At 38.8% G+C, this 13,788-nt stretch overlaps 1 protein-coding gene across 1 annotated transcript in view; it reads right to left on the reverse strand.

Annotated features, from left to right (window-relative positions):
• Positions 1–11,195: 11,195 nt before the first annotated feature.
• The window catches only part of LOC107569168 (poly(rC)-binding protein 2), a 14,923-nt gene continuing 12,330 nt past the window's right edge, over positions 11,196–13,788 (reverse strand). Inside the window, exons 11-12 of the mRNA XM_016255179.1 lie at positions 12,335–12,504; positions 11,196–12,229 (exon numbers count right to left, since the gene is read on the reverse strand). Coding sequence (XP_016110665.1) covers positions 12,193–12,229; positions 12,335–12,504 — 207 coding nt within the window. The 3' untranslated portion in view covers positions 11,196–12,192. The remainder of the gene's footprint in view (positions 12,230–12,334; positions 12,505–13,788) is intronic.

Here is a 13,788-nt window from a genome sequence, read left to right on the forward strand (position 1 = left end):
TTAGTAGGAAAAGAATATGCTTCAATATCAGAATATATTGCCAAGTCAGAAATGAAATATGTGGGTTATTGTGCTACAGATATAGAATTTCAAGGTACAGCAAATGCTTTAGGAGTGGATCGATTCATATGTAATGGTGGAAAATGGGTAAAATATGGTTGCAATATGGTTGCATGAGGACAATGCTGAGATGTGATGGAATTTACTTAAAACATTGTGAGAATAATCATTTTGAGCCCGTAATTTGTGTCCAAGATGTTTATAAGAAGGTTTGCTTTAATTTGTGCAAAGTGGGTAATTTGCCTGAGACACAGTACATGTGTAGAATTCAAAAAGACATGTAGAGATGACTGCAAATAGTCATAATAATTGCTTTTCTAAGTATTATAAAAGGAAATGGTCCTTACAAAAAAAACATTAAATATCAGGAAAATGTGTTGCATAAGGAGAAGGTAAAGGCCATGAGCAAAAGAAAATATAGGATAAATCGGTTGCACAGGTAGAATGTAAAGGCTATTAGTACAAGAAAGTATGGAAGCCCTGAGCATAAGAAGCGAGTTAAAGCAGGTATGAAAATTAAAAGGCAAGAAATTAAAGTAAAAGCAGAACAGTTTGATTTTGTAATGCAACGGTTTTTGGATTTAGTTATAAATGGGCCAGATTTTGTGTGTTGTGTTTGCCAACGATTGTTGTTTCGACATCAGGTTTTAAATTGTAATGGAGATTTGTAGCGTCTGGACCAATCAGACACACAATATATATTTTTTTAGTTATATTTAACAAATACTCTGTAACACCCCTCAGTTAACAAGCCATATGAGGGTCTATGGACCCTTCCCCTGAAATCCATCTTAACACCTCAGGAAGGCAGAATAGGCCTCTGGTTCCATGGCAACCAATGCTGATATCACTGGTTTTATTGCCCAAAGGAATGCGGGTAGAGAAACTCACTACATTTTCAATAGGAAAGACAATGCACAGTAAAAATGGACTCTTCTCTAATTAATTCATAGGAAAATCTTTCTTTGAATGAACACACATATCCTTCAGGTCATTGAGTATGTTGTTACGGTCCTTGTATATTGTCTTTTATATTGTATACTGTTTTATGCAGGCTTATGATGGAACCACTCGTTCCTGTCATCTGACCTATGTGTAATCCTACCATGTTTAGTATCTATGAATTCGCCTTCTGATGATCTAAACGAGCGTGTATATTATATGTTGGTACATAGGCAATATATTAGTGTCCTGAGAATCTTTAGTAATTTCGATTCAAGTTCCATATGCAAATTACAATGCTTCCACACAAAGGGTCATAAAACTCCCCAGTATTTCCAAACTCCCGCTTGGGATTTCAGCCTTTCTCATTGGACAAGCCCATCCTGAGAGGCGTGAATCTTGTCAGGCCTTAAAGGCCTCACATCAGTGACCCGCCTCCAGTCTGCGGTTCTGTTAGGTTCTGAGAAGATGTGAGCTAGAACGCTCCTACGGACATCCTAAGTTCGCGCCAGGCTTCGGTCTTGACTTTCCATTCACCAAGACCCTCTGACTCAAACTGGTTCGTTTTCATCAACCAACTTCAGCAAAGATCAACTTGAACCTTCAGATTGCATCAAACCTCTCTTTCAGACAGATGAGACGTGCAAGTATTCAAACTTAGTCTTATTAATTGATACATTAGGTATCATTCACACCTTTTTACAAAGGTGTGTTTGAACTAAGAATCGGATGTTTCCTTCAGGCGGTAGATCTGCTGAATATCAAATGGTACCATAGTTTCATATTTTTATTCTTTTTACTGCCTAAGCTTTAACTCCTTTTCCTATACCAACTGTGTGCGCGTGTGTGTGCGTGCGTATGTTAGACTAGTTTAAGCGTGTAGTTTAGTAATGTAGTTAATAAAGTCTTACTTGTATCACACTTGACGTTGTTCATTGTTTGCACATAACTGGAGTCCCTAATCATGCCAGGAAATTAACGTTCTTAGAATTGACAGACAGTTGACACTGAGAGGTCAAGTAAATATCTACAGCAGATCTAAATATTTATAATTAATTATAACTAGTTATGATTAATTATTAATATTTCCCCTTTGAGCTGATTCGCTACAGATTATTATAACAGAAAAGCAATAGCTTCAATTTCAGATAAATGTATAACTGAAGAATATTTGCACAAATGTAATAAGAATTGTGTAATGCCATGTCAGTGGTTGGACAGTCCTAGGGGCAAGCTATGGATTTGTTACACGTGTCATTATAAAATTAATAAAGGTGAAATGCCACCTGAATGTGTGACAAACAATTTGAGGGTTCATCCCATTCCACCAGAATTGGCATGTTTGAATAGCTTAGATCAACATTTGATTGCTTTACATATACCCTTTATGAAGATGTTAGCATTACCTAAAGGGGGGCAAAATGGAGTACATGGACCTGTAACATGTGTTCCTGCAAATATTGTGCAAACTTCTAATTTGTTGAACCTTTCTAGTATGGAAGGATCTTTGTTGCCTGTTAAATTGAAGCACAAATTAACTTATAAAGGTCATTATAAATATCAGTTTGTTGACTATGCACATAAGACAAGCTTTAAAATGTTTGAAACAAATAAATGTGCATTATAAAGATGTAGAGTTTATTGAAGTTTAGCTAAATGAGTTTTGTAGGGATCAAGATAATGAGGTTTTAGGAAAGGATAGTGATACACATGCAGAAAGTGGTGAAGCATCTGTAGATGTTGGTGAAGATGAACTTCTGCATGATAGACAGCAACATTGCACGTTCCAGGACACATGTCTCATGCCCGTTGACATTGGTCAAGAAGCACTAGATCACTATTTTGATGATATATTGAATCTCGCTCCAGCAGAAGGGAATAATCCTGTTAAATTGCTTTCTGATCTTGCAAATGAAGCCAAATGCTTTCCAGTGTTATATCCACTGGGATGTAATGCATATCATGAAAGTCGAGATAACCGTTTGACATTGTCACGGTATTTTAATAACCAAATTTTACATGCTGATGGTAGGTTTGCACAAAATGTAGAATACATATTTTTTGCTCAGTACCTGTCTGAAATTGACCAGGTTGTGTCAAATGTATCGATTGCTTTGCGTAAAGGAAAAGGAGGTTATATGTCTCAAAAAGTTGGTGATGTATTGAAGAATGAGGAACCTCTAAAGAAACCGTTAGAATTTGATGATGGGTATAGTTTCCTTAAACCTATTCGAGGAACCCCAGTGTTTTGGCAGACAGCACAATGTGACCTCCTAGCTTGTGTTCGTCAGCTTGGTGTCCCTACTTGGTTTTGTTCATTTTCTTCTGCTGATATGCGATGGAAAAATCTTCTTTTTAGTATTTTGAAACAGGAAGGAAGAACACAGACGGCTGAAGAATTACAATGGGCAGACAGGTGTGAGCTGCTGCGTCGTAATCCTGTCACTGCAGCAAGAATGTTTGATTTTCAGTGGCATTGCTTTTTAAGGGAGGTACTTATGTCTTCATCCCATCCAATATAAGGATTACTTTTACTGTGTGGAATTTCAGCAGCGTGGTTCACCTCATGTCCATTGCCTGTTTTGGATTGAGAATGCCCCAGTGATTGATAAAAACACAGATGAAGAGGTAATTCAATTTATTGATAAATATGTAACTTGTGAATTACCATCACATGATGACACATTATTAGACATTGAATGCTGCTGCACAGATGTCACAAAGCGACATTCCAAAACTTGTAAAAAGAAAAATACTATTTGTCGTTTTAATTTTCCCAGGCCAGCACATGCTCGGACATTTATAAGTCGTGGTAAAAGTGATGCAAAAAAACTGTGATAACTTTACAGAATGTGCATGTGTAAATCAAGGTCAGACAGACTTTGGAGGGCCCCGTCACAGGATCTTCTAACAGTTCACAACAACATTTGTGGGTGCACGACATTATTCAGGGAAGGAAACAATATGGTGCTTACAACAATTTAGTCCAGGAGCTCCAGTTGGTTGATGCACGGTTTGTGGCATATTTTAGACTAAACAAAAGTCAATGTAAAGACCTGCTACAAATCACTGCACCATTGATTGCAAAAGCACAGACAAAATTCAGGGATTCCAGCCCGGAGGAACGTCTCTGCATTTGTTTAAGGTGAGTCGTCTGACTTTTCTGATCCCCCTTTTGACAGGTGGTGCTAGCTAGCTAACGCTACATACCTGTGTAAATTTGAAATGCTAGAGTCACATGAAAGGGCATTAAAAAATGTTTACTTTTAAAAGTCCAAGTGCTTTCATTTGTCACATATGCCTAACGTTACATAGTTATAAACGGTATACAATCTTTATTACATAAAAGGTATTAAAACAAAAATTAAGCCAGTCCAACACATATTGTAATGCAGCATATGCCACTACCTTAGTGGCATATGCTGCATTACAATATGTGTTGGACTGGCTTAATTTTTGTTTTAATACCTTTTATGTAATAAAGATTGTATACCGTTTTGTATACACCAACAATGCCAGTAGAGATGCTGTAGCTGTGAGGGGATAGGTTTGCTGAGTACCTCATTTCTCCAGCTGGTCGAGTTCCCTGGCAAGACCGCTACTGATGCAGCATCATTTCTCAAAATCAACAGCTTTTTTAAGAGCTACCCAAAACATCTACAGCTGTGGCCAAATGTTTTGAGAATGACACAAATATTCATTTTCACAAAGTCTGCTGCCTCAGTTTTTATGATGGCAATTTGCATATACTCCAGAATGTTATGAAGAGTGATCAGATGAATTGCAATTAATTGCAAAGTCCCTCTTCGCCATTCAAATGAACATTTCCTCTCCATTTGAGCCTTGCCACAAAAGGACCAGCTGACATCATGTCAGTGATTCTCTCATTAACACAGGTGAGAGTGTTGACGAGGACAAGGCTAGAGATCACTCTGTCATGCTGACCGAGTTAGAATAACAGTCTGGAAGCTTTAAAAGGAGAGTGGTGCTTGAAATCATTGTCCTTCCTCTGTTAACTATGGTTACCTGCAAGGAAACATGTGTAGTTATCATTGCTTTGCAAAAAAAGGGATTCACAGGCAAGGATAATGCTGCTAGTAAGACTGCATCTAAATCAATCATTTATCAGATCATCAAGAACTTCAAGGGGAGAGGTTCAATTGCTGCGAAGAAGGCTTCAGGGCACCCAAGAAAGACCAGCAAGCGCCAGAACCGTCTCCTAAAGTTGATTCAGCTGCAGGATCGGGGCTCCACCAGTGCAGAGCTTGCTCAGGAATGGCAGCAGGTTGGTGTGAGTGCATCTGCACACACAGTGAGGCCAAGACTTTTGGAGGATGACCTGGTGTCAAGAAGGGCAGCAAAGAGCCCACTTCTCTCCAGGAAAAACATCAGGGACACTGATATTCTCCAAAAGGTACAGGGATTGGACTGCTGAGGACTGGGGTAAAGTCTTTTTCTCAGATGAATCCCCTTTCTGATTGTTTGGGGCATACGGAATAAAGCTTGTCCGGAGAAGAAAAGGTGAGCGCTTCCATCAGTCCTGTGTCATGCCAACAGTAAAGCATCCTGAGAGCATTCATGTGTGGGGTTGCTTCTCAGCCAAGGGAGTGGGCCCACTCACAATTTTGGCTAAGAACACAGCCATGAATAAAGAATGGTACAATAACATCCTCCGAGAGCAACTTCTCCCAACCATCCAAGAACAGTTTGAAGAACAATGCCTTTTCCAGCACGCTGGAGCACCTTGCCAGGAGGCAAAAGTGATAACTAAGTGGCTCGGGGAACAAAACATCTAAATGTTGGGTCTATGGCCAGGAAACTCCCCAGACCTTAATCCCATAGATTGTGGTCAATCCTCAAGAGGCGGGTGGACAAACAAAAACCCACAAATTCTGACAAACTCCAAGCATTGATTATGCAAGAATGGGCTGCCAACAGTCAGGATGTGGCCCAGAAGTTGATTCCATCGCCAATAAACACAAAACACACTCCACACAATGCATTGTTGTTGAATTGCAGCCTGTTCCATGTATCAATCCCCCCCATCCTATGTTGTTAATCTGTGCATACACAGAATTACAAGCCTACCTTCACGTTCTTTGACACCAGCCCACTCTACAATTGTTGTCATTTCAATGAATCATTATTTACCTCAAAATGGTTCATGTAATTCCTACAACAAATGTTTTAAGCAGCAGTAGCTGTGGCATGATGGGCAATGCTTTGTTTTAGATGTTTACAAATCCTCTTCCATAATTTGTAAAATCTGTTATGTGCTTCATTTAGTTTTTTAATGTTAAAATAAGTAAATGAACGTGTCTAGTAACACTGCCATTAACTTTACAAGACAGCAGTGCCAGAAATAAACTTTTGGAATGTAAAAATGTAGTAACTAGAAGAATTTAAACCTGCTATGCCATTTCACGAGTTCACACTTTCATGTAATTAAATAAAGGTTATGCATATTTGGCATGCTGTCCGGGGAGAGAGCTCCGAGCTCAGCAAGACTCTCGAACCCAGGGCACCCTACCCCTGTCCCTGTCCAGGGAGAGAGCTCCGAGCTCGGCAAGACTCTCAAACCCAGGGCACCCTACCCCTGTCCCTGTCCGGGGAGAGAGCTCCGAGCTCGGCAAGACTCTCGAACCCAGGGCACCCTACCCCTGTCCCTGTCCAGGGAGAGGGGGGACATAGAATTTAGTCGGGGCGCAACTGAATTGTTCCTAGCAATAATTTTGATCAATTAAAATATATTTATATGTAACCACTGTCGTTGTCATCACCTGTTAAAAGTCCACATGAAATCAAAATTTACAGTATTTATTTTGTTAGCGCACATTGCTAGTGTTAAGGTCAACAAGCAATCTGTGCACGTTAATACTCTGAAAAAAAAAATCTGAAAAGAATTGATCAAAACCTGATAATTTGCTTCCGCTCTGGAATGGCACGTCTTCTCTGATGACGTCAGTTTGACGGCTCGGGCAGAATATGCTTAACCACGCCCCTCCGACCATTAGTCTGCTGTGAGTGAGAGAGGAGGAGGAGCTCAAAATCAAAACCCCGCCCTCTGCTCAATATTCCGTTTCAGCTGGAAATACGCCTCCACACTGAAATCCAGTCGGCAGCAACTTCCGGTTCACACAGACTTTAAAGTAAATATGTCAGCAAACTGCGCTCTTTCAAGGATGTGCGTTTAATGCATGGCCAAAGAACATAATCTAAGTGTTTAAAACATGCAAAGTAGTATTGCCAACTGTCCCCGTATTTAAGCAACATTACATATCAAGTCCATACAGAAAGTTTATCATATCACGCCCAGTTTAGGGAACCAAAAAAAAAAACCCGGAAAAAAAACAAAAGCACCCTTAGCTGAAACTGTAATAATAACATATTTGGAAAACTCTTCTGTGCATATTTACATCTGCGAGCGCGTCAAAGGTTTCTATTTACAATGTTTGCAGCGTTGAGCAGTGTAGCTAATCACAGACACATCCACTGAACAGGTGAACTGAGATGAGTGACAGGCTCAGTGCATTTGGAATTATACAGGGAGCACTCTTTGCACACATACTAGACCAGGGCTGTCCAAACTGGGTCCTGGAGGGCCGGTGTCCTGCAGAGTTTAGCTCCAACCCTAATTAAACACAGCTGAAGCAGCTAATCAAGCTCTTACTAGGCACACTAGAAACTTCCAGCAGGTGTGTTGAGGCAAGCTGGAGCTAAACTCTGCAGGACACCGGCCCTCCAGGACCCAGTTTGGACAGCCCTGCTCTAGACTATCTGTAATGCATTCAGAATATTAATTAAATCGGGGGTTTTTTTCATGATGCTAAGAGGAACAATGTCCCTTCACTAAAGTTCAGCTATAGTTTAGTTATTCTATATAAATGCTAAAAATTAATCTCAGACAAGAACATATTTGATTAGCTTAATTCATGTACAAATTCATACATGAAAAGATTAAGCAAAGCAAATGTGCTCAAGATTATTACATTTTGAAAAAATGATTACATTATGAAAATTTTATTACAATAATAATGTGTAGGATATCAGACCAAATCAGACAATCTAAGATTTGGTCAAAACATGGTTGAGGCACGAGGAGTCCAAATTCCACAGAGAATGTAATACTCATTACATTATGTGCAGTTTTACATTATGAGTTGCTACACACCCTAAACGGTCTTTTTCAATAATACAGCACAGTACAGAAAAGATCCGACACTACTTCTATCTAGGGATGGGTATCGTTTAGGTTTTAACGGTATTACTACTCTTACTGATACTGCTTATCGATTCGGTACTTTGTGTTTTATATATACAGTGGGTACGGAAAGTATTCAGACCCCCTTAAATTTTTCACTCTTTGTTATATTGCAGCCATTTGCTAAAATCATTTAAGTTAATTTTTTTTCCTCATTAATGTACACACAGCACACCATATTGACAGAAAAACACAGAATTGTTGACATTTTTGCAGATTTATTAAAAAAGAAAAACTGAAATATCACATGGTCCTAAGTATTCAGACCCTTTGCTCAGTATTTAGTAGAAGCACCCTTTTGATCTAATAAAGCCATGAGTCTTTTTGGGGTCCGAGCTCGGTGTCCAGCCCGGCCCAAAATCGCTTCTCCCCGTGCTGGGGTAGAAACAATGCTGAAGGTGCGGGGTCGGGGTGGCGGAGGGATGCTGAAAGTCGAGAGATAACGAAGGTAGGACATACTTGGTTATTTATAGGAGTTTTCTCTTGCGCTGATTGGATAAATGGTGTGATCACTAATGATGAACTGGCCATGTTAATTATCCTCACCTTGTATCTGCACTTTGTTCACGATGAGGAGAGAATTGGCAAGTTTCAGACAGAACTGAACAAACCTTTTTTCATCTGAACACCTCTGATTGGCCATTACATCCATAAGCACAACAGAAACGTGATTGGTTGTAATGCTGCAAAAACCCACGTAAAACCCGAGTATTGTAGTTGACCCAATATTATCAATTAACCATTATACAGTCATTTAACAAATTTCTATGACTTTTCCAAAACTTTCTAGGTCTATTTTTCAAATTTTTTCCAGGCCTGGAAATTGCTGTTTGAACGAGTTGTTTTTTTCAGCATGACAGCAGAACAGTTGTAGAGCCCCAACAGAAGGGTGAATTTTCATTTCACGCCAATCTATTGTCTAAATGCATGTTATTTTATATTATTGTGAACAATTCATCCATGCATGTTTGATTTGCTAAAAAAAAAGAATGCCATCATAATTTTCAATGTCCCAAGTGGATCTTATAAGCACAACAGAAACGTGATTGGTTGTAATGCTGCAAAAACCCACGTAAAACCCCCGAGTATTGTAGTTGACCCAATATTCAATTAACCATTATACAGTCATTTAACAAATTTCTATGACTTTTCCAAAACTTTCTAGGTCTATTTTTCAAATTTTTTCCAGGCCTGGAAATTGCTGTTTGAACGAGTTGTTTTTTTCAGCATGACAGCAGAACAGTTGTAGAGCCCCAACAGAAGGGTGAATTTTCATTTCACGCCAATCTATTGTCTAAATGCATGTTATTTTATATTATTGTGAACAATTCATCCATGCATGTTTGATTTGCTAAAAAAAAAGAATGCCATCATAATTTTCAATGTCCCAAGTGGATCTTCCAGTGAAGCACCAGACATCTCCAATGCTTTTGACCGCTTAAACCCCACCTATTTCTTACAATCCTTTGCAAGCTCACCTTCAGATCGGCCTCCATCCATGAACCCACCCTGTAGCAACTCATGATGTAAGAACTGCACATAATAAATATTACATTATTATTGTAATAAAATGTTCATAATGTAATCATTTTCTCAGTGTAATAAAATCTTGAGCTCATAATGTAATAATTTTTCACATAATGTAATATGTTACTGTATGAGAAATGTATTGCATTATGTAACACTGTGGCAATTTATAATGCAATCACAGTTCATAAGGTAATACCAGCACATAATTTAAAACAATTATTATTGTTTACAATATCATCATATTCATCTTTCAGTATAATAAATTTGAGCACAAAACATAATCATAGTTTTATTATAAGAAAAATAGGCTTATTAGGCTACATTGTAAACTTTTATTTTATTGATTATGACATGCTTAATTTTTTAGATCTAGGCCTGGTTTCACAGACTTATTAAAGCTATAACGTTATTCAGATTAAGAGCAGATTTGCATGTTGATGGCCCAAAGCTCCAGTCTGTCACTTTAACACAATATATCGACACACATGGGATTTTCTCCAACTGTTCTCCTCCACTGAAGACATAAACTGTGTTTAAGTAAATACTCTCCAAGCTGGCCATTTGGACATATGTGTGTGTATTTGCTCAATTGGACATGCGCCCGAAGCTCAAAGTGTCATTTGTTTGTCCATTTTCAGCCTGAGGAACAGCGTCTCTTGTGTGGATTGTGCTCTCAACGTTTTATCAAACATGTGCCGCAATTTAGCAACAGTAAAGACGGCATCTTACAACAATCACGACTGAGCTGATTCTGACGTTAAGTTTGGGTTTTAGGGAGGAACGACTGCTCACCGCTGTGAAGGGAAAGAAGTTGCGCAAGACGAAACACAGCTAGTTTTTAATAGCTTTACCTCATGTCTTCTTTTGTATAATCCTTAGAAGCCAAAATCGAAATAAAAAAAATAAAATGAGCTTAATAAAACAGCCACAGGCCTAAAGTATAAGCAGAAGTTCGAATGTTTAGTTCTCTCTTCTATCTTCATTAAACAGGGCTTTCTTGTTGCGTGTGCTGAAGATCTCGCTTCTGAATTGCGAATAGCAAAAATGCATCATAGACAAATGTTTGAAAAACAGCTGGCGACTGCGGAGATAGAATTTGCAAGATAATGTGTATATAGCAATAATAAATGTATGTGTGTTTTATTAATTTCTCCAGTACCGATAGCAGAACCGTTAACGTCAGAGCTTATCGATACTCCGGTCTTTCATCATTTAGCCCCGGGACCGATTAAATACCGAGTTTCGGTACCCATCCTTACTTCTAATCTTTGACTTACCTGCACTCCAAGAGCATGGGACAATTTATGAACATTTATAGCCCCCAAAAAAAAATTTTTTTTTGACAAAATGGTAAACCGGGGTATATATTTATAAAATAAAAAAAACACACAATAGCATGCCATAGTTTCAGCATTTCATGTTTTAATTTTGCATGTTTAATTCTTCATTCCAGCTGCACTCCAAATCTACAATATTCTGAAAACGTGCACAAAAAAGTTTTAGGTTTTCCTTCCTCCTGCAAGAAAAAAATAAAACAGGAAAGAAAAAAAAATAGAAAACATAACTATTACTCAAGCAGAGTATAGAGGAAACTAGTGTTAATTCTAGAAAGTTCCTTCTAGTCATGTAATTGATCAGTAACTCAGTCGCATCATCATATAAATGTCAACTGGGACTCCTCCAGTCTGGGCTCTACACCACAGGGTTAAAAAACAATATTCTCTCTAAAAGAAATATTTTCAACTCATTATTATACCAGTCACTTATGCAGAAACTGCAGCATCTCCCATCCCTCCCTCTAACAAAATCTCCAACTTCAGGATAAGAGAAAGAAAAAAAGACAAATATTGAGGAATGACACGTATTCAAACGTCCCCCCATAAACAAACTAAAGTCACCTGAAACGGCTCACAGATTCAGATCGATCTGGTGCAGAAAACTGAGCTCATTCTCTCAAGCTCTTTTCTAGGATTTTAAAATCTGTAACTTCCTAGAGTTAAATTAAAATAAATAAATCTTCGATACAGGGAAAGCGGTCCATCTATCATCTGTAGTTGCTCTCTTTTTTATTTTTTCTGATTTTATAAGAAAAATCTGAGATAACAAAAACATTTATGCGTTTTCAGATTTTTCCACTTTCTCCACCGTCACTTCCATACGGTAATGTTAACTGACAAAATATGCAAAGAAAAGAAAAAAAGACATTAAAAACTGTACGCAAAGGGACTTTAAAAACATTTTCATGAAATAAATAAATAAAATACTTGTGTATATCCATGAAGCATATCTCGGGGTGGGTGAAAGGAAAGGTTAGGTTGAAAATACTTGGTTTCCTTTTGCACTTAGAGAGCGTAATGTGATGGAGGAGGAGAACAGGGGCGGTGGGGTGGCGGAGAGCATCAGTTCGCGGCCATTCCTGTAGCCTCGGACGAGAGTCTGAAATCACAAGAGCAGACGGGTGTCAGCGGAGACTAACTCGAGCACCAAGCCTAGGATCTATCAGAGGTGCTGATGCTACAGCACACAGAGCAGCTCGGGTACCGTGCGTTGATCAGGTACTCGGCCAGACTGATGCTGGCGGGCGAGCCGGTGATGGTGACCTGTCGGTCGGTCGAGCCCTCCACTGGATTGGCGATCTTGATCTGTGCCCCTGACATCTGACGAATCTCATTGATCTTGGCACCTTGGCGGCCGATGATGCAGCCAATCAACTGTCAGGAAAAACAGCGATATTGCCACTTTAAATAAATTTACCATTTGAACATATTGTAAAATAAAGCAATAAGCCCCAACAAGCCGTGGTTTACGGTGAATTTATAACAGCTAAGGGGCGTTGTTAGGTGCGAAGCGGGGGTTATTGCTTTTATAAAACTGTTACTCCATACAACCTCCATAAGGTTTCACAGAATAAAACGGAGCAAATAAAGTGTACTGACATTAATATAAACAGCATTCTTCCACCAAACAATGTAGCTCCTCAGAAAAGGTTGTCGAGCAGCACACAGAAGTAAACAAAGCTGTATGTTTGTAGAGTAATTTACAACGGCCTCGAACGCGGCTCAGCCAATCAGAATCAAGGACCGGAACTCTCCGCTTTATAATGTCATGTATTCCTGTGACGCTGCATTTTCAGCAGCCATTACGTCAGTGTCTAATATACTGATTAGCTGCTCAAGACACATTTTATCATCATCATCATCATCATCAATGCTGTGGAAACTGTTATTATCATAAACTCGTGGAAATAGTCCTAAAACGTTTATTTTGGTAGGATTTGTCCTGTGACGTTGCATTTTCAGCAGCCATTACGTCAGTGTCTAATATACTGATTAGCTGCTCAAGACACATTTTATCATCATCATCATCATCATCAATGCTGTGGAAACTGTTATTATCATAAACTCGTGGAAATAGTCCTAAAACGTTTATTTTGGTAGGATTTGAATAGCAAGTTCAAAAGTACAGTGACTGGGAACAGACATGATCGGTTCAAGGTTGCCATGTTCACGCAGGTTTGTTTCCACATTAAACGATGTTCCCTCAACATAGGATCTCCAGGCCACGACATTATCATGTTCCCAGAAAATTAACCCTTTCCCCGCCACTGACGAGTTTTTACACTCGGGGGCGCTATTACGCATCTTCTGAACGAGTACAAAACCTCCCGAAGAAAAACAAACGTGAACAGGACGGAGAAACCAGCCATCTCTTGTGTAAACAGATGCATATGAAAAATAATGCGATCATCAGCAATAGACAGCATATAAATGAAAACTGCATAATGTTACGGAGTTAAATGGTGATCTAGTAAGTGGTATGTGTCTGTGCAAGCTTTGGAGGTGTTGATGAAGTGATTTACTGGATTTATGCTTTGATAATCGTACTGAATATTATCCAGATGTAGTTTTTGATAGAAATGTGATTCTCACCTTTTTACTCAAAATTATGCATTTTTTATGAAACCTACCTATATTCAAGTGTTGGTAAAAAAGAAT

This window comes from Sinocyclocheilus grahami, unplaced genomic scaffold, assembly GCF_001515645.1.
Source record: "Sinocyclocheilus grahami isolate Dianchi unplaced genomic scaffold, SAMN03320097.WGS_v1.1 scaffold1320.1, whole genome shotgun sequence".
Taxonomy (NCBI): Eukaryota; Metazoa; Chordata; class Actinopteri; order Cypriniformes; family Cyprinidae; genus Sinocyclocheilus; species Sinocyclocheilus grahami.